Source organism: Musa acuminata, chromosome BXJ1-10 (assembly GCF_036884655.1).
Source record: "Musa acuminata AAA Group cultivar baxijiao chromosome BXJ1-10, Cavendish_Baxijiao_AAA, whole genome shotgun sequence".
Taxonomy (NCBI): domain Eukaryota; kingdom Viridiplantae; phylum Streptophyta; class Magnoliopsida; order Zingiberales; family Musaceae; genus Musa; species Musa acuminata.
The window spans coordinates 16098521-16120000 of record NC_088336.1 but is presented as its reverse complement, the minus strand read 5'-3'; the positions used below and the strand labels follow the sequence as shown (position 1 = coordinate 16120000).

The 21480-nt window shown below is 37.1% G+C and overlaps 2 protein-coding genes across 2 annotated transcripts; both read right to left on the bottom strand.

The window, feature by feature from the left end:
- Positions 1-15027: 15027 nt before the first annotated feature.
- LOC135594889 (tetraspanin-6-like) lies at positions 15028-16536 on the bottom strand. Its single transcript, XM_065085396.1, has 3 exons — positions 15912-16536; positions 15513-15832; positions 15028-15381 (listed from the first exon to the last, which is right to left on the bottom strand). Exons 1-3 carry the CDS (start codon positions 16401-16403, stop codon positions 15342-15344), a joined length of 852 nt encoding a protein of 283 aa, XP_064941468.1. The 5' UTR covers positions 16404-16536; the 3' UTR covers positions 15028-15341.
- A 1853-nt stretch (positions 16537-18389) lies between these two features.
- On the bottom strand, positions 18390-20038 carry LOC135595234 (peroxidase 21-like). Its single transcript, XM_065085879.1, has 5 exons — positions 19820-20038; positions 19598-19749; positions 19323-19511; positions 19056-19221; positions 18390-18981 (listed from the first exon to the last, which is right to left on the bottom strand). Exons 1-5 carry the CDS (start codon positions 19884-19886, stop codon positions 18575-18577), a joined length of 981 nt encoding a protein of 326 aa, XP_064941951.1. The 5' UTR covers positions 19887-20038; the 3' UTR covers positions 18390-18574.
- Between the last annotated feature and the right edge of the window lie 1442 nt (positions 20039-21480).

Sequence of the window (21480 nt, the reverse complement as noted above, 5' to 3'; positions counted from 1 at the left end):
TAGGATTATCTCTTAATCCTAATCCTAATTACAAGTGAACTACATAACAAAAACACATCCTAAGCAAGCTTTCATCCGCGAACGTCGAGTCTTGTTTCGGCGAGCTTTCCGACGAGCTTCTTCCGACGGACTCCCATCAAGCTCCCGATCTTGTGATGACTTTAACGAGTAGCCGAGCCTTCTCGGTGATCTCCGTGAACCTCCGACGATCTCTTCGGCGAACTTCCGAAAATTCCGATAGGTTCCCGATTTCTTCTCGGTTGGTTCCGGCAGCATCTCCGACGATTCTTCGGACTCTTAAACGTCCATCGATCTTGACTCCGGTATTCTTGCTTTATGTTTTCTGGTTATCGTAGTTAATCCTGCACACTTAACTCAATAATATGGATTAGATCAATTAACCCACCAATTGATTATATCATCAAAATCCGAGATTCAACAATCTCCCCCTTTTTGATGATGACAATCAATTGATGACGGAGTTAAACATAACTCCCCCTATCTATATGCCATATTATGAGAAGATAAAAAGCACTTGAATTCCATCCCATTGGATTCAAGCATAACCCGATAAGTTCTAATCGTAGAACTTATCGTTATCCTTATTACATGAAACTTCGATGAAAATCATAAGTTAAATGATAAGGGACGAATTTTGCTACGACAGAAGATAAAGATTTTCAATATAAATTTCATGATATCGATAAAAGGCATGCTTTCAATATGATCAATCAATCTTGTGATATTCTCAAGGATTTTGCAAGGCATATAAGACATTCATATCACACAAGCTTTTGCAATTCATATAAGTCATGCTATTAAAATGATACAAGTCATCACTTTTCTCCCCCTTTGTCATCAACAAAAAGAGAATGAGACTTGAAGCACATAATTTATCATACAAAGATTTTATCATTGATCATACATCACTCATCTATATTATCATTGATCATACAAAGATTTTATCATTCAAAATTAAGTATGCTAAAATATTTACGCAGAGTTCATCTTAAAGGAAAATTCAGCATTCATCCATATTATCAAATCTCTTCTTTTTATAAATAACAAAAATTGTAGATGTACAAAAAAGAGATTGGGATAAGAAAAAATTTTAAGTAGTAACTCCAATAAGTCAAGATCATAATTCGAATACAAATCCATTCAAATTCAATTCGTCAACTTGAAACTCATAATCAAGCCATCAAAATCAATTTCGAGATTCAAAATATCATAAAATCATTAATCTTGATCAGATGGAAGCGGTGTTTGACTCAAGATAGGATAAGATAATTTAACAAGTCACCGAGGAACGGAGAAAGAATGAAAAACTTTATGGAAAATCCATTCAACCAAGTTTATTCTTAGGGACAATTTAACATACCTAATTCCCTTCTAATGAATTCAAATTGGTCTTCATTCAAAGCTTTTGTAAATATATCTGCTAATTGATGCTTTGTGTCAATGAATTCTAGAACAACATCATTGTTAAGGACATGATCGCGTATGAAATGATGCCTAACGTCGATGTGCTTAGTTCTAGAGTGATGAATTGGATTTTTAGTAAGACATATGGCACTAGTATTATCACATTTTATGGGAATGTTTTTAAAGTGAATTCCATAGTCTTCTAATGTATTTTTCATCCAAATGACTTGTGCACAACATGCACTTGCAGCAATGTATTCGGCTTCCGTCGTAGATAGTGCAACTGAATTTTGTTTCTTAGAAGTCCAAGAAACAAGTGCATGTCCTAAAAATTGGCATGTTCCGGATGTACTTTTTCTATCTATCATACATCCACCAAAATCGGCATCTGCATAAGCTATTAGATCGAATTTTTCAGATTTTGGATACCACAATCCTAAATTTGGAGTTCCTTTAAGATACCTAAATATTCTTTTAACACTCTTTAGATGAGATAATTTAGGATTAGATTGAAACCTAGCGCAAAGTCCTACACTAAACATAATATCTGGTCTAGTCGCGGTGAGGTAGAGTAGACTACCTATCATTCCCCTATATGTTTTTTGATCGAAATTTTCACTATTTTCATCCATATCTAACTTAGTCGTAGTACTCATAGGGGTGTTTATTGCTTTTGAATTATCCATGTTAAATCGTTTTAACAATTTTAATGTATATTTGGATTGGTTAAGAAATATACCATCACTAAGTTGTTTGATTTGTAATCCTAAAAAGAAAGTTAATTCACCCATTAAACTCATTTCAAATTCATGACTCATACATTTGGCAAATGATTCACATAGTGATTCATCCGAAGAGCCAAAAATAATATCGTCAACATAAATTTGCACAATAAGAAAATTATTTTCAAAATGTTTAATAAACAATGTAGTATCAACCTTGCCTTTGGTAAAATTATTTAAAATAAGAAAGGAACTAAGCCTTTCATACCAAGCTCTAGGAGCTTGTTTCAAGCCATAGAGAGCTTTAGTCAATTTGAATACATGATTAGGAAGAAGAGAATTTTCAAATCGGGGAGGTTGTTCGACATATACTTCTTCGGAAATAAAACCATTCAAGAAAGCACTTTTAACATCCATTTGAAATAGTTTAAAATTATTACTACTAGCATAGGCAAGGAGCATCCTTATGGCTTCTAATCGAGCCACGGGAGCGAAGGTTTCTTCGTAATCGATACCTTCTTCTTGGTTGAAACCTTTGGCCACTAATCTAGCCTTGTTTCTAACCACGATACCATTTTCGTCTTGCTTGTTTCTAAAGACCCACTTAGTACCTATGACTAAGTGGTCACTTGGTCTAGGAACAAGCTTCCATACCTCATTCCTCTCAAATTGGTTCAATTCTCTTTGCATTGCAATGACCCAAAAATCATCTTTTAAGGCTTCGTCAATGCATTTAGGTTCAATTTGAGAAGGGAAAGCGGCGTTAGCATAAAAATTCTTGAAAGAAGAACGAGTTTGAACCCCTTTTGTTGTATCTCCTATAATTAGCTCCTTTGGATGAGCATCTACATACTTCCATTCTTTGGGTAAAGAAATTTCGGAAGAAGATGCATTCAAATGGCTATTTTGAGGAGGGGGTTCGTTTAAATTCAAATTATCAAAACCAAGATCATCATCAAAATCATTTTTCTTTAAATCAAAAATTTCATTAAAAACTACATGAATAGACTCTTCTATTACTAAGGTCCTTTTGTTAAAGACACGAAAGGCCTTAGAAACGGAGGAGTAATCAAGAAAAATGCCTTCATCGGATTTAGTATCAAATTTACCTAGGGCATCCTTTTCATTTAAAATGAAGCATTTACAACCGAAAACTTTAAAATAAGAAATATTTGGTTTTTTGTTATTCCATAATTTATAGGGAGTTTTTGATAGAGATGGTCTTATTAGGACCCTATTCATGATGTAACAAGCCGTATTTACGGCTTCGGCCCAAAAATATTTGGGTAAACTATGTTCATTTAACATAGTTCTTGCCATTTCTTGTAGGTTTCTATTTTTCCTTTCAACTACTCCATTTTGTTGAGGATTTCTTGGAGTTGAGAAGTTATGATTGTATTCATTTACTTCGCAAAAATTTTGAAAGTCACGATTTTGGAATTCACCACCGTGATCACTCCGAATTGATGAAATCATGAAGCCTTTTTCGTTTTGAGTGAGTTTACAAAACTTAGAGAAACACTTGAAGCAATCACTTTTGTGAGCTAAGAAATAGGTCCAAGTGTATCTAGAGTAGTCATCCACAATCACAAAAGCATATTTGCTTTCACCTAGACTTGTTGTATCAATTGGTCCAAATAAGTCCAAATGGATCAATTGTAATGGTCTAGTGGTGCTAATTTGATTTTTTGGTTTGAAGCTTGTTTTTATTTGTTTGCCTAGTTGACATGCATCGCATACCTTATCCTTAATAAACTTCATATTCGGAATCCCTCGTACTAATTCTTGAGATGAGATTTTAGATATTGTTTTCATGCTTGCATGACCTAATCTCCTATGCCAAAGCCAAGCATCATCATTTACGGCGGAGAAACACATTTCATTACCTAGTTCATCAAGATTGATGGTATAGACATTATTTTGTTTTAAAGCAATCATAGTCATGTTATGATTTGGTTTTTCAATAATGCACATATTTGATTCAAATCTAACGATATAACCTTTATCGCATAGTTGACTAATACTCAAGAGATTATGTTTTAATCCATCAACTAGTAAAACATCATCAATGGAAAAACTAAATTTGTTACCAATAGTTCCCTTGCCAATGATTTTGCCTTTGTTGTTGTCTCCGAAGGTGACGTACCCTTCTTCTTTGCTAGTGAGCATAGAGAAATGAGATGGATCTCCAGTCATATGTCTTGAGCATCCACTATCGAGATACCATCTCTTGCTCATAGCTTGTGGGTTTGTCTACAAAAGAGGATGATTTTTAGGTACCCATTTGATTTTGGGTGCCTCAAAAATTGACCCACTAACCTTGTTATTTATTTTTGAATCCTTTATAGTTCCTTTAGGAACCCATATTAATTTTTGTGAACTAATTTTCCTAAATGGACATTTGTAGGCAATATGTCCGGATTTGCAACAGAAGTTGCATTTCATATAAGAGGAAACATGTAATGTAGGTCCTTTTATGAAAGTGGTAGGATTTTGATGTAATCCTTTTACAAATCCAATTCCATTTCTATTTGCGATGTGACCCTTGTGTGCAAGGATCATATCTAATCCTTTGCTACCAACCTTAAACTTGTTTAAGGTTTCCTTAAGAAGCAAATTTTTATTTTTTATTGCTTCTAAATGCTCACACTTAGAGCATGGAGGAGTTTGAAGACTATCAAACTTATCTTGTAGCAAAGCATGCTCTTTCTTTAAGATACTTAACTTCTTGCTAACAGTTCTACATTCATCAAATAATTCATGAAAAGCGATAGAGAGTTCTTCAAAAGATAAATCTTCATTAAATAAATCACATACCTCTTCTTCTAAAGCCATTAGCGCGTAATGAGCAACTTGCTCGGTGTTGGACTCCTCTTCTTCGGACGCGCTTGAATCATCAATGATGTTGCCTTGAGCGCCTTCTTCTTTGATGTCCTCTTTTTGGCTTGAGGACAATCGTTCTTGTAGTGTCCCGGTTTTTTGCATTCATAGCAAATCACTTGGTCCTTCTTTTGTTCAAATTTATTTTTTATATTATTTTTAAGTTTGTTCTTTCTTAAATATTTTTTAAATTTTTGAGTCAAAAGTGCAATATCATTGTCACTGTCCTCATCACTTGATGTTCCTTTCAAGTGGTCTTCTTGTGATTTGAGTGCCATATCCTTCCTGTTCTTTGGAAGGGGGTTCTCGAGCTCGTCATGAGCTTGACATGTCATTTCGTAGGTCATTAGAGACCCAATGAGTTCTTCAAGAGGGAATGCTTTAAGGTCTTTGGCCTCTTGAATGGCCGTAACTTTTGGATCCCAACTTTTAGGGAGGGATCTTAAGATTTTAGTTACTAGTTCAAAGTTAGTAAAATCTTTACCAAGAGCTTTGAGTCCATTGATGACATCCGTAAACCGGGTGTACATGTCTCCGATGGACTCACTTGGTTTCATTCGGAAAAGTTTGTAAGAGTGCACAAGGATGTTGATTTTGGACTCTTTCACTCGGCTAGTGCCTTCATGAGTGACCTCAAGAGTTCTCCAAATATCAAAAGCCGAATCACACATTGAAACACGATTAAATTCGTTTTTGTCTAATGTACAAAACAAGGCATTCATAGCCTTTGCATTTAAAGCAAAAACCTTCTTCTCCGATTCATTCCATTCGCTCATCGGAAGAGAAGATTTTTGAAATCCATTCTCAACAATAGACCAAAGCTCAAAGTCCATAGAAATGAGGAAGATCCTCATGCGAGTCTTCCAATATGTGTAATCCGACCCATTAAACAAAGGTGGTCGTGCAATAGAGTGGCCCTCTTGCATGCCGGAGTAAGCCATCTCTCTTGGGTATTAAACCAAATATGAGAGATAACCTCGCTCTGATACCACTTGTTAGGATCGGAGCGGCACTAAGAGGGGGGGGGTGAATTAGTGCAGCGGATTAAAACTTTGATTTTAACAAAATCTTTCGTACGATGAGAACGGAACTTGAAAAGTTTAACTTGAAAGCGTATTCTTAAAATTGTGCAGCAAGGGTAATAAGGAACTAAAGCAATAAGAAGATTTGCAGTAATGTAAATGACAATAATAAAATGCAAACCAGAGATTACGCCGATTTTTAGAGTGGTTCGGTCAAATGACCTACTCCACTTGCGATGCCCCTCTTCGATGAGGCTCCCACCTTCCACTAGCAAATCTCTTGAAATGGAAGGGTAAACACCCCTCTTACAACCTTTTACAAGCAGCTCAACCTCTTATAAATTTTCAATAAGAAAGGAGGAGGAGAACTCTCTAGCAAATTGAAAACAAGACTTGCTAAGACTTTCTAAGACTTTTCTCTCAATCAAAATGCTTCTCAAAAGTTGTAACCTCAGCTGAGATTTGAGGAGTATTTATAGGCCTCAAGAGGATTCAAATTTTGGGCTCCAAAATTTGAATTCTCTTAGGGTTCCCGGTGCTGGAGGTGCCACCGCCCAGCTAGGCGGTGCCACCGCCCAGCGCTCGGGTGCTGGACGGTGCAACCGCCCAGCCAAGGAGGTGTCACCGCCCAGCTCTCGGGTGCCCAGCCAGGCGGTGCCACCGCCTGGCACTCCGATTTCACTGGTTTGGCTTAATTTAAGCCCAAACCATATCTGACTTTAGGCCCAGTTGGCCCCTAACCAGGATATAGGATTATCTCTTAATCCTAATCCTAATTACAAGTGAACTACATAACAAAAACACATCCTAAGCAAGCTTTCAACCGCGAACGTCGAGTCTTATTTCGGCGAGCTTTCCGACGAGCTTCTTCCGACGGACTCCCATCAAGCTCCCGATCTTGTGATGACTTTAACGAGTAGTCGAGCCTTCTCGGTGATCTCCATGAACCTCCGACGATCTCTTCGGCGAACTTCCGAAAATTCCGATAGGTTCCCGATTTCTTCTCGGTTGGTTCCGGCAACATCTCCGACGATTCTTCGGACTCTTAAACGTCAATCGATCTTGACTCCGGTATTCTTGCTTTGTGTTTTCTGGTTATCGTAGTTAATCCTGCATACTTAACTCAATAATATGGATTAGATCAATTAACCCACCAATTGATTATATCATCAAAATCCGAGATTCAACATTTGGATGATTCTCTTATAGTTCTAAAACCTCTAGTATAACCTTAATTTGAGATTGATATATAGAGTTATTATGATCTCAATTTAAGGTACTTAGAATCTCTTATTTTCTGAGAAGGGTTTCTATTCGAACTGAATTAACTCTCTTATGAATATAATTAGGATCTATCCTTTTGATATATTTTAAAAAATTCTCTTAAAGTTTTGGGAGATTTAGAATTTAGTAAATACTATTTTTGTACATCAAGATATGATGTTTATAATTTCATATAGTCCCTAACTTGTTTCAATAGAATAAAATAGATGTTGATAGTTAAATTAGGAGGGTACTTTAGCATCCAAATGATTTTGTTCTAGGCTGAAATTTGATTTGTATTTATTTTATATGTTTCCTAGTTTTTTATAAAATTTCATGATAATTTAAGATCGTGTAGTTAGCTAGAATAGTAAATTAAAAATTTTTCATAGAATTGTGCAATGGTTTAATTGATGCAAACTAGTTCACTCCATTATAGAGTGAATTGTTAGAAAATTTGATAGTGAAATCTAGATAAACTTTTAAGTTAAGTATAGTTTATTTTATGAGAGATTTTATCAAACTTTTTCATGGATTATTATAATGAATTATTATAAATTGACAATTCAAGAGGTAGGATTCCTAATTAAGATATCTCATGGCTATATGCTTCCAATTTAATATATGTATCACTCCCTACGACACTCAATCATTAAGGAACATGATCTTTCATTAGCATCATCATTTTTTAGTTTAATCAGGTAATTATAAGCTTAATTCAGTGTAAAATAGTAGTTGTATTAATTATCATATGCATAATATATTTTGTGAAGCATATTTCAAATGATATGATTATCATGAGCTCATCATGAGCTAAATATAAGTTAATATATTTTATAAACATAAAAATATATGAATTATAATAAAAATATCTTATATGCATATATAATCAATTGCAGTGTAAGAGTGCATGTGTTTTATATGATGTAATATGTGGAAATGCATGGATATGTTATGACATACAATGCATATATATGCTATGATGTGCAGTATGAAAGTACACGTATGTATTATAACGTATGGTATGAGAGTATACATATATATTATAATATATGATATGAGAGTACATATATATATTATGATATGTGGTATGAGGGTACACATATATATTATGACATATGGTATTAGAGCACATGTATATATTATAACGTGTAGTGTAAAAGTTTACATATATATTATGACATGCGGTGTAAGAGTATATGCATATTTTATGATAACGTATAATGTAGGAGTGCACATATATGTTATGATATGAGGTGTAGATATCCATGAATTTGTTATGCTTTCTACATATGCATATAAGCATTCTAAATTATTTTGACATAGTAGTTTTCTTCTTTATTTTGCATGTGTTATATTGTAGGATTATGTTTGCTAAAAAAATCATAGGAAGAGATGTTTATTATTAATTATCTTATGATGATGAATTTAAAATATAGTATACATGATATGATGCATGCTCACTTGAATAAAGCTATAAAGACTTATACTTATTAAATGATTACTCATTATGGATCATATTTTATAAGTAAAAATATTAGTACCGCACCCAAGTGATTAGGTAGAGAAAGAAGCACATGCAAGCTCATACCACTACAAATATGAACGATGACGTATGAACATTTTATATATATACATTTTGAAAATGTTATATTTGGGTTTGCTTTTGATTAATATTATAATTATATACCAGTGTCAAAATCACAATGTGCAAAGGTAATATTGTCATTTTGTTTAGTACATTAGCATATTCTAATTTTAATATTGCATACTTTCCGTTGCACTTCTATCGATATACAATGAAATGTGGCATTCTACTTAGTCTTGTATATAGGGTATGAATAGAACTAGGAGTAGGGTGCTACAAATTTATGGTATTAGAGTCCCGTCATAAGTCTTGTAAATTATCTATTTATGCAAAAACATAGGGCACACTACTCAACTATCTTATAAATTTAATAATTGAGTTATATTGATTTTCTTATTATTATTTGATACTCTTATACTTGTCAACTAGGGTATAAACAACTTGGGATTAATAAGAAATATATCATACGAATCAGAGAGTAAGTTAGTAGCTCTAGTAATGTTTGGGAGGAGACTACTGATGGTAGAAAGATATCCACATAGGTAGATCGAAGAGATATAATAACTAATAAGCTAACAAAATTAGTGGAGAGACAATCTCAATAATTGAAGTAGTTACTGGCTCGAGGAAGGAGATGATGCTAGAAGCAGCTTGAGGACAAGATGTTATAGAATCAGCAAGTGAAAGGTTTAAAAAGAACTATCTACTAATTTTTGAAGGTGATACAAATCTACTAATGGCTAAGAAGTGGATAAGAAATATTAAGGGAGTCTTTGAGTATACAAGGATTCCAAATAAAGCTAAATTTATTTATGCAATTTATATACTATGGAAAGATATCTATCACTGATATGATGCAAGAAGGGGGACTGTAGGTGCTGAACAAATGACTTCGGAAAGATTCAAGAAAATCTTTTACTAAAAATATTTTAGTGTAGCCCACCGATCAACCAAAATGACAGAATTTATTAACCACAAACAAAAAAGGTCAATTAGTAAAGGATTACATTAGAAAGTTTGAGAAGTTATTCCAATTTGCACCTCATATGTTTAGCACTAATGTCTTGAGGGTGGATCAATTTCTACAAGGACTCAGAGCAAAAATTTATTAGGATATGAAGATGACAATGAATGCCCCAAATATTCCCTATTTCCTGATAGCGGAAAAGGTCTTGGAGGCAAAGAATGTTGAGTAAAAAATTTTTCAAGCCCAACAAATATGCTGTAGTCAAGATATGCTAAGAAAGTGTATTATTTTTTACAATAACCCCTCGTAACATATTTTGGGTAGCAAATAAAAATGGTTCCCAGGTCAAGGACAACAATAGAGGCAACCCAAATATCATACATAAGGAAAAGTGGGTTAGACGTCTCAGTCTCCTCAACTAGCTCAAGCACATAGACCCATTTTTCTTGAATATAGAAAGCATCATATAGGGGAATGTCTTAAAGGTAAAGAGCTATGTTTTCAATGTGGAATGCCAAGGCATTTAGTAATGAACTGTATAACAATCTCATCAAAACAGAGAATAGTACTAGGTAGAGTTTTTGTGATGACTAAGATAGAAGCAAAGGCTAGCCCATCAGTAATCTCAGGTGAGATATTTATTTATACTATTTCCTTACATACATTACTTGATTTTGGCACCACATATTCTTTTGCATCACTAGCTTATGTAGAGAAGCTAGGCAAACCATCTAAGGTGTGATGTATTATATAATTATTCTATCAGAGGATATAAAATATTCAGGTCAAAGTTTGAGATCTTATCCGATTCATATTGCTAACAAATAATTAATTATCGATCTAATAATATTGAACATACAAGATTTTGATATTATACTGGCATAGACCAGTTGTCTAAATATCATGCTTATATTGATTGTAATAAGAAGATGATAGTATTTCAACCTCTAAAGTTTGCAAAGTTTTTTTTTTTTAAGATAAGACATCAATCCCTTTTATCTCGGTAATGAAAGTAAGAAGACTTTTAAATAGTAGACGCATAGGATATTTGACAAATGTAATTGACACTAGAGTGAAACTAAAATTTAAGCTAGAGGATGTGTTAATTGTAAGCGAATTCCTTTAGATGTTTTTAGATGACCTTCCTAGATTGCCACTAGATAGGGAGATTGAATTTATCATACACTTAATACTTGGTACTAAATTTATTTCTAAAATATCTTATAAAATAGCTCTGGTAGAATTAAAAGAGTTAAAAGATGCAATTGCAATAGCTCCTTACTAAGGGTTCATTCGCCCTAGCTTTTCACCGTAGAAAACACTAGTCCTATTTGTAAATAAAAAAATGAATCATTACGATTGTACATAGACTACATAGAGTTGAATAAGGGGACTATCAATAATAAATACCTACTCCCCATAATTGATGATTTATTTGATCAATTATAAGGTACATCATGTTGAATCTTGGATTTTGATGATGAAATCAATTGATGAGTTTATGATCTAATCTGCGTTTTAAGTGACGTAGGACTAACTTCGATCAGAAAAGGTAAATCGATTAAAGCAGGAGGAATCAGACATTGGGCCGGAGTGGAACATGTTAGAAGATTAGATATCGAGCTAGAGGATTTGTTAACGTATTGGCAGAAGGCTTCGTGTCATGAGTTCGAGCATCGGGCTAGAAGGATCGGACATTAGGCCAAGGAGATCGGATATTACAGAGGTCAACATACTGATTGGGTAATACACCGCAAGAGAGGACGATGTGCCGAAAGGATCAAACGAAGCACCGAATGAACAAATGATATGCCGGACAATATAGGATTCATGCTTATAATTATGTGTGTCTAGATCGAGTTAGTTAGGTCTAATTGAGTTAGTTTTGGGATGAAACAATGCTAATTCAAAATTCAATTAGGAGTCAATTGGGCCTGAATCAGGACTAAATTGAGCTTATTATTTGGCCCATTTAGTATCCTATAGTAGGGTCTAGTAGTGGTACTGTCCAGACACAGTCTCTCAGATTATGTCAAGTAGTGGTATCGCTTAAACATAGTCTCCCAGACTATGTCAAGTGGTGGTACCATCAGTCTAAGGGGTGGTAATGCCCAGTGTCAGATTAACAGGCGGTGGTACCGCCCAATATTGGAAGTAGTATCGCCATTACCCCGAAAACCTAGGATGAGACCATTTTGGCTTCAAATTTGAATCTATTTGGGGCATATAAATACCTCATTCATTCCTGCTTAGTTGAAACAAGAACTGAAACAAAAATAGTGTGCAAACTCTATAGTATATCCTTGAGAATTCCCCTCTAGCTCTAAGTTTCAGTTTTAGTTTAAGAGACGGGTGAGTGGCTTGTAAAGGTTAACTCCTGAACCTGTGAAAAGAAGAAAAGAGTTGTAAGGGCAGTTAATCTTTGCCCATTAGAAAGAAGATCGGTAGTGGAAGTCGGTAGCCTCGAGTGAAGAGGAATCAGGAGTGGATGTAGGTCAGGATGACCAAATCACTATAAAAGTCAGTTTGTAATTTCTTTCATGCTTTTTATTTATATTGCAAACTGATTTACTTCCTACTTTTACTATGCTTATTAACGCACTCTAAGTCAAGCTCATTTTCGATATCAGCCTTTATCGAACAAGATTTTTGAATCGACATCGTTTTTATCGACAGTACTAATTCACCCCCCCAGTCCTAACAGTTGGTATTAGAGTCATGTTTTTCTCTATTTGGTTTAACACCCAAGAGAGATGACTTTTTCTGGCTTTCAAGAAGGTCATTCTATCATTCGTCCTCTTATGTTCAATGGGACGGACTACACTTATTGGAAAACCCGAATGAGAGTTTTCTTACTTTCTATGTATTTGAATTTATGAAATATTATTGAAAATAGTTTTCAAAAGTCTTCTAATCCAATGAATGAATGAGGTGATTTGGAGAAGAAAACTTTTTCTTTGAATGCTAGAGATATGAATGCTCTGTTTTGTGCTTTGAACAAAAATGAGTTTAATCATATTTCTTTATATGAAACTACATATGAGATTTGACATACACTAGAAATAACTCATGAAGGCACGAATAGAGTAAAAGAGTCTAAAATAAATCTTTTGACGCATGATTTTAAGGTGTTTCGAATGAAGGCAAGCAAAATTATTATTGACATGTACACCCGTTTTACGGATGTCATCAATAGTTTAAAAGCTCTTAGCAAATATTATTTGAATCTTGAACTTGTTAATAAAATTTTACGATCTCTTTCTAAAAATTAGGATTCGAAAGTCACCGTAATACAAGAGGCAAATGACCTAAATAACTTTTCGCTCGAAGAACTTATCGGGTCTTTGATTACCTATGAAATGATGTACAAGGCACATGATGAACTTGATGAACATGAGAATAATCTTCTAAAGAACATGAAGGATTTGACACTTCAAACAAAAGAAGACCACTCGAGCGAAAGCTCAGGTGATTGAATTCCTCACAAGCAAATTTAAAAATTTATAAAATAAGAATCAAAGAATAAAAATAAATTTAAAAAGAAGAAGCTACTAAAGAGCAAGAAAGCAATCAAGGTGACTTGGGATGAAATGAGTGCATCCAAAGACGAGGAGTAAACCAACAAAGAAGAGGTGGCATACTATGCCTTGGTAGCTTTCAACAATGAGATAAGTGACTCAACCAAAATCCCTTTACCTTACTATAAAATTACTTAATGCATTTCATGAGTTATTTTAAAATTAGTTAGTAAGAAATAAAAAAATATAAAAAATATTGCTTCCCTTTCTAATGATTTTATTTTTTTAAAAAAATAATTAATGAGCATCACTATTGGATGTTAATTCCTTGCACTTAGTATGAAAAATTATATTCACTTATAAAGAAAAATATATTACTACAATAAATAATAACAAAAGAAATACCATTGGAATTAAAATAATTGTCAATAAATTAAATCTTTTGTTTGAAGATGTTTTAATATGTTATGGACAATAACCTATGGGTATTTTATGCGTATAAATTTTAAAAATATTATATTTGGGTTTATTTTTGGTTAAATGTTATAATTAGGTACATGTGTTAAAATCATAAGGAAAACCCTATCATTTTGTTGAACACATTAATATATTTTAATTTTAAGATTATCTACGTTTTGTTGTACTCCTATCAATAACAGTAATATACTTTGAAATATTACATCCTACTTAATCATATATGTAGAGTATAGATGGAACTAGAAGAGAATGTTACATCTTCGTATATACAAGTTAGGACGTGAAATAGTGTTTCTTGTGAAGAGAAAATGTTGGCATGCAAGTGCCATTCTTTCTAATTATATCAAAGTTTTAGTTTGATTGGATATTGAATAAAAATACTTTATATGCTCTTTTAATTCTTTTGGATTCTTTGAGACCATTAGTGGCTCTATTTATCATGTAATCTTTGGGATTTAGGAGTTTAAAGATGATTGATGCAAAGGCCAAAATAATTACTATAGTATCTTAGTTTAGATTATGATTAATTTATAAGGATTTGACGAAGGTATTCATATTAATTTGGGTTTAAATATTTTGAACTAATTATTTGAGCTCAACGAAATGGATGGATCAATTATTTTATTAAATTGGATCATAAAAATAATATTAAAATCGACCTAATATTTATGCACGATCAATGCTTAAGTAGGATAGAGCTATTTATGAATAAGACCATACGATACGTCACGATGTGTAGCTAGTACTAGATTACGTATCACATGCAGGTTATTCGTAAACATGATTTGAGTTGTCTCATATGTATCATATTAAAGTTGATTTTTGATTGTCTTAGTGTTGATGAGAATATCAAACTCTTAAGCATGAAAGATTATAACGTAATTTAGTCCTACATGAGCAATAAGTAAATGTTTTATTTAATTTATAATGATTTGATGAGTGTAATATAACTTGGGATTAAACATACTAAGATAATGATTCAAGATCAACAAATTTAATGGTCAATTATTTCATCAGAAGATTCCTATCTTAGATTATGAATTCTCACCATCAATTTTTTTGATGGGCTTTCTTCACCAAGATTAATGATGTTCTGATATATGGAAGAGTATTCCTAGATGATGAGCAACAAGCACAAAAGCCACTACCAGAATAGCATAAAAGATATCCAAAGCATAGTACTACTAATCCATTCAGCTTTGATCGAGATAAATTCGTTGATGCCTTCCTTGCAACAATTGGCCACAACAAACTTTGATGTCAAAATAATACTAAGATGTAGTTTACATGGTGGTGAATTGTGTTGGCCAATCAATCGCAGATTACATACAAAACATCTAAACAACAAGAAATCTCGTGCAAAATCCACCAAAAACATGCAACACAGGTCAGCTACAACCTCACTCCTCTGTTCCTTCTCTTCGCAGACACCCGAACCTTAGAAACCTCTATTATTGTAGCAGGGAGAAAGCAGTGCCGCTAGTAGAGCTGCTCTCTTCTGTCTCGCCACCACCTCCACCTGCACCATAACAGAAGCTCTGCTTCAGTATCTGTTGTTGACTTGAGAACGAAGCAAATGAGATAACCCTTTTAAAGATCTCATTACGAGCTGGTCTCAACTCAATTAATGGAGGAAGGAAAGACGGATACCAGAAGTAGTCCCACCGAGGGTGGACTTTGGACATGCGGTTCTCGCCGTAAGGGAACTCGGACTCGGCACGACGGGCGTTGCGAAAGGCGCAGCAGCCGACGGAGTAGATGCCGATAAGAAACATGAGGATGACGACATTGAGGACGGAGAGCTTGTGCCAGTCCCTCCGCACCTGCTCCAGCACACCGGCCTTGCACGAGTCGCAACCGTAGCAGAGGACGTCGGCCGCGTTGTTCCACCGGTAGCAGTCCTCGTCTTGCGCCGCCATCGCCGACCCTGCAGCGTAGGTGCACGATGTTGGCGGCTTGCAGCAGCCCGACTGCAGGCAATTGCACGGATCAGCTTCGCATGATGCGGTGATGCTGGGGTTAGTAGGTGATGTTGGCGAGAGGCGTCACCTGAATCGGGGAGAGGTCCCTTTGGAGGTAGTCCAGCGGCGTCCAAGGAGCCATCTTGGCGCAGGTTTTGGAGCCCACGACGCACGCCATGGCCGCCTTCCAGTAGCCCGGCTCCGTGATCCTATGCCGGAGCCAGCCGGAGTAGTGGTCGAGGCGGTACTCGTGGTAGACGCGGCCGGGTACGTCGACCGCGCCGCCGCCGCCGGTGACGGCGAAGCCGAAGGCGGTGAGGCCGAGGAGGGCGGCGATGAGGAACAGCATGACGAGGAGGTAGAGCCACAGCGCCCAGGCCACGTTGAAGCAGGCGCCCACGAACCCGGCGAGCGAGACGAGCAGCACCACGAAGCCCAGCACCAGGAGCGGCGTCTGCAGCGACGACTCGCACGTCGCGGAGCTCCGGGCCAGCCACAGCCCGCCGCCGATGATGGGGATCGACGCCAGCAGCGTCAACAGGTTGAGGTAACCGATCAGGGTGTTGCTGAAGCGATACATCTCGCCGTCTGCTTTCCTTGCGCTGCTTGCCGCGTTCAAACGGTGGAGTGTGGGTGTCGGAGAGGGATGGCTTTTCCTCTTTCTCCGTGGCTCATTCTTTCTTTCGATTCTTTTGAGCTCTGAGGCAGCTCAGACTCAGAGAGCGCCATAATAATGCTGAGTTCTTTATAGAAACAAGACAGCCTTTCTTTTTCGCTCCGCTCCTGTGGTGATGACTTGCTGCTGGTTTCGTGCCAAGAAAGCATGCTGGTGTTTGAACAGCCGAGGGAAGGGTGGTCGTGGAAATCTTTTTCTTACATGTTAAGAAACAAGGAAGGGGGCTGTCCTTTTTACCAGAACACTTGGTCTTGAGGCTTGCTGGCGAGGATTCCTCCTCTCTTCTTTTCTTTGCGCAGGGATAAGGCTTTAAGGGACAGCATTGCTGATCATGGTATTATAGCTGGAGAACTTTGTTTGCTAGTAGAGAGTAGCGTGTGATACACATATCTGGAGGCAGTACAAGAGACTCTACTCTACTAGTTCGTGGTCTCAAGGTGTGTCCAATGTTCCCTCATTGTAAGGTCGAATTATATTTCTACTAATAATCTAATTTAGTCAGTCGAAGTGTGAGATATAAGGGATTAAAGGAGTCCACTATTATTAATATTATCATTTTTCTCAGCGAGTTGAATCTTGACATGCATACATCTCGCAATCATTCAAAATTTTGAACCTTTTGTTGTTGCTTGCCTATGGGTTAATTACCACAGCAATTCAATATAAATCTCAAGTACGGAAAAAAGCAAATGAATTGAAGGTCTTTTAAAAACAGGCTCACGGTAGGGTTGTAAAGTGCAAGATGTTGTATTACGTACAAAGTAATAAAGGAGCATGAAATAGTGTATTGGTACATGCATTTGTCTGCCATTTAACCTGGAGATGCTTGGATAGGAGGAAGTTAGTAGTCTCTTTTTTTTTCTTCTTTTTAATATAAATTTATATTAGTGTTATTTTTGTTCAATAGAGAATCAACATATAAAGTTTAGTTAGCTTCGATACGAGACATGAGATATCTCTTATATGCATAGGGAGAATTTTTCCTTATTAAGTTACTAGATATTCTACTTGATATTTTGTAAACGATAATGATTGTAAAATCAATATCGTATGAAATAGTCTCTTAGATATATTTTTATTCTAAACGAACTAAATCGAATTTACTAGATATTCTACTCTTTTTTTTTTCTTTTCTTTTAGACGTGACAAGACGATAAATCAGATCAATTTCGGATTGAGAATCAAAATTAACGGTGTGGTTTATTATCATTGGTTCACTCCAGTTTCACATGGCTTTAGGACTAGGATTCGACAGTAAGAAGAATCTGAGTCGCCTCTCACTAGTGAAAACAGTCTTCCTATGTATTACTTTAAATAGCGTAATGATCAATAAGATAAGACAGTTCTTTGCGGAAAGCTACTGATGGTTCCAATCATAATAATTATGGGCCATTCCATCCAGTCGAAACATCACAAGATAACCGCTGTTTTTGGAAGATGTTTGGTGGCTTGTGACTTTCCATGCGTATGTTGTCCACATGCATATCAAATCATGCGTTTGTTGGCCAATCAATTAAACGGGCATCAAGTTGCATCTCAGGACCTTCCTTGTATCAAAGACAACAAGCTACTAAATAAAATTAAAGGTCGAAAAATATGGAATGATCAATGAAATCGATTCACGAATTTCTCTCAACCATCACACTCTCTACAAATACATCATCTTCATAACTTGATTGGGACAATAGTTTATGTCAACATGATAATGATAAGCTAACTCGTTTATCAAAGATCAAGGGTTTAAAATCTTATTTAATATATATTATCATGTTTAATATAAAATTTAAATTTTAAAATTTTTTTATTCTTCTCTACTGTCGATTTCTTGAGATTTCATAACTTGACTGACAACCACATCCATCACTCGACCATTTCTCCAACTGCTTGCAATTAGTCCAAATCCAGCTTCATGTCTTTTTACTCAAAAGATACACTTCACACTCGACTTGCACATCAAACATCATTGTGCTTATTGTTGCTACAGATACACACTTCACGTCTGTTTCGATACAGGTTGTCGGTGATCTTATGTAGACTAGTGGCCGATCCCAGAGGAAGAGCGAACGTTCCTCCGCTTACCCCGCGTTGACGTACCGGCAATCCTTTCTGACCTCGCCTTTGTTCCCCGTCAGCGGATTGTTCTCCGACAGCAGCAGCAGCGCCTTGGAGAACTGGTCGTAGAAGTAGCTGTTATCAGCCGCCATCAACTTCACAAACTGGGCGGTGGACGGGTAGGAGACCAGCTGCTGGTCCACCTTGAGCAGCCCCTTGTGGTGCAGCAGGTTCTTGTAGTACATGTTGTCGATGATCATCGGCGTCTCCCGGTCGTTCCTCGAGTACAGCACCGCCTCCGGGTCCGGGTTCGGAGACGGGCATCGGCCGAGCAGGTACTTGGCGTACTCGGGGTCGATGGTCGGGTCGACGGTGGGGTAGAGTCGTCCCACGAGGTTGACACAGTGCACTCGGCCGACGGAGTGAGCTCCTGCGACGACCAAGAGGAACGACGTGAAGACATCTCAAGGGACGAAGATCAGCGAGGCCGTGAAGCTGTCGCACCTAAAAGAGCCACTGTTCGTTCTGCATCGATTCCTATGGATCTGAACCGAGAGAGCACGAGGGAGATGGAGTCGTTGTGGTTGGGGATGTCCTTGTCTATCACGTCGGCGTGGCTTTCCTTGCTATCTCGTCTGCCGGTCCTCATCGGAATGAATGGTCCTCCAAGCTATCGGCATTGACCGGAGAAAGCATCAGTAGTAGAAGAGATCGACGACGGCGACCTCAGCAAAGCATGCAGGAAAGATATTTAGGACGAAACAGGCGTACCATGACGACACCTTCTCTTGCAGAGAGAGCGATGATATCTGCACAGGAGACGGTGGCGGGGCATTCCTTCTCGAGCGCCTCTTTGATGGGGGCGACGTACTTAAAGTTCCTCATCCCGAAGCTCCGGTCGGCCGACTGCTCCGAGATCAATGAGTCGGTCGTTTCCAGCAAAAGCGACGCATCGCAAGACTGCGCTTACGAATTCAAGGTCATAAAAAGAACCATTTCATCATACGTGTTTCTGCGATTGAACCGAGGCGGGAAGGAAGACTGACCTCGACCATGCAGTCATGGAAGAGATTCCTGACCCAGGAGACGGCTGTGTTGCCATGCTCGTTGTAGAGCTTCACAACCTCGCGCTTGACGATCTCCTCGGCCCGGGGGCAGCTCTTGGAGTAGTAATTCAGTTTCAAGCCACCACCCTCTCCTGCAAAAACCACACAACTTGAGCTGGTTTAGAATTGATAAGGGTGATGAAACCAGTGCTGAGAGCTGACCTCTGAGTAAAGCACTCAAGCAGACGAGGATTAAGAAAGCAGTCATCGGTGTCGCTCCCAACTCCATCTTTCTCCGTCTTCTTTAGGCAGATGAAGAGGGCCTGATTCCTTGCAGATGGATTTATAAGAGATGGAAATAAGATAAGCTGGAGTGGTGGGAATCCAGTGAGTCCCACGAGCAGTGACGAAGCCTTATCCGGACACGGCAGCCATGGCTCCATTGGTTCGTCTCCGGATCGCCGTGATTCCTTCGGAACAATACAAAAAGCAATGTATGGCGACACGCAAGGCCACGAGCTGCCCTCGCCGACACTCTCAAAACTACTATTCGATCCAACCATTCCTAGAGAAGAAAATAATCTCACTCTCTATAGCATGCAGCGTTGTCAGAGATGAGAACTCTCTGTGAACAGATTTATGGTGTTGCTTATGCGCTATTTCTGTAGTTTGGGAGTCCATCGACTTCGTGGGCTTGCCGGTCGTTCGCAGGTTGCTTTCATCTTTTTCTTGGTGGGGGGTCTTGTGTCAGAGATAATTAACGGTGGCGCCGCAGAGTTTGGCGAGATGGCGATGGTGACGGGCACAACTCCCGTTGTGCCATACCCACTTCCTGCACTTCTTTCTACAGTGACCGGGTTGCGCGTGAGTGACACGCACGAATCTTAATGTTGTCAACATGCGGTGGCTGATGCGAGAAGAAGACATCTTATGGCTTTGCGGATACAGAATGCTGGGTCAAAAAAAGGCTCATGGCATTGGGTCAAACGTAACAGTTGCCGCCATTCATTATTGGAAAAAAAAAAAAAACAAGTGCAAGCTTTTTAAAAACCAAATTGAAAAAAAAATCTCGCTTATAAAAAATTAAGGGCTCAAAACCTCAAACAACATATTTTTCACATCTAAAAGATTTGTCTGATGATTCACCAAAGATTGCAAATTCAAAAAATCATTCAATATATTTTTACAACTAAAATATTGATAAAATGACGGTGTATCAGACCTAATTACTAAGACTAGAGATTCGAAATCACATTCGATGTATTATTTTATACATAAAATATTAATTTGATAATGATAAATAATTTAGTGAGTAAAAACTTTATCATATCACAGCAGAAATGCAAAAAAAAAAAAAAGGAAGAGAGATAAACTATTCATAAGAACTAAAGCAGAGTAACATGACACAAAACTCCTTCAAAAACATACATCTTGAAACCAGGATTTATGCTCGTAGAATCTTTTGGTTTTACTTAGAAAAATATAAAGCTTGATCCAGTGCATGATGCAGAAGATAATACCAAGTATAAGATCAACAAGATTAAGTGACTACCACTATGAAACTTTGCAAGGAAAACGGAACTGGTGGCATCTGTCCACCATCTAACGCTGAATGAACCAGACAAACAAGCAATGATTGAGAGGGAAAACGCAACAGGTAAGGACAAGTGAACAAAAAAGTTATCCAAAAAGGTCAAGATTAAGAATGATGTTAAGGAAGCATAGAATAAAGTGATTAGCGCATATGATGAGATCTGATTCAAGTTACATATCTCACAAGGGAAAAGTAATAGACATCAGAGGCAATTAACCTCAGGAAACCATATCATTCCTATGTTGATATTGAAATGGAAGAGTGCAGTGCGGGGATGTGCAACAACAGG

What these genes read in the sequence shown, in the direction of transcription:
- LOC135594889 (XM_065085396.1), bottom strand. Translation starts at nt 16,403, where the DNA reads ATGTATCGCTTCAGCAACACCCTGATCGGTTACCTCAACCTGTTGACG. An exon ending in GGGACCTCTCCCCGATTCAG is followed by an intron (nt 15,833 to 15,911) that starts GTGACGCCTCTC and finishes AATTGCCTGCAG; the next exon opens with TCGGGCTGCTGCAAGCCGCC. An exon ending in CCTCGGTGGGACTACTTCTG is followed by an intron (nt 15,382 to 15,512) that starts GTATCCGTCTTT and finishes GTTATGGTGCAG; the next exon opens with GTGGAGGTGGTGGCGAGACA.
- LOC135595234 (XM_065085879.1), bottom strand. Translation starts at nt 19,886, where the DNA reads ATGGAGTTGGGAGCGACACCGATGACTGCTTTCTTAATCCTCGTCTGC. An exon ending in CTTGAGTGCTTTACTCAGAG is followed by an intron (nt 19,750 to 19,819) that starts GTCAGCTCTCAG and finishes TGGTTTTTGCAG; the next exon opens with GAGAGGGTGGTGGCTTGAAA. An exon ending in TCCATGACTGCATGGTCGAG is followed by an intron (nt 19,512 to 19,597) that starts GTCAGTCTTCCT and finishes TCGTAAGCGCAG; the next exon opens with TCTTGCGATGCGTCGCTTTT.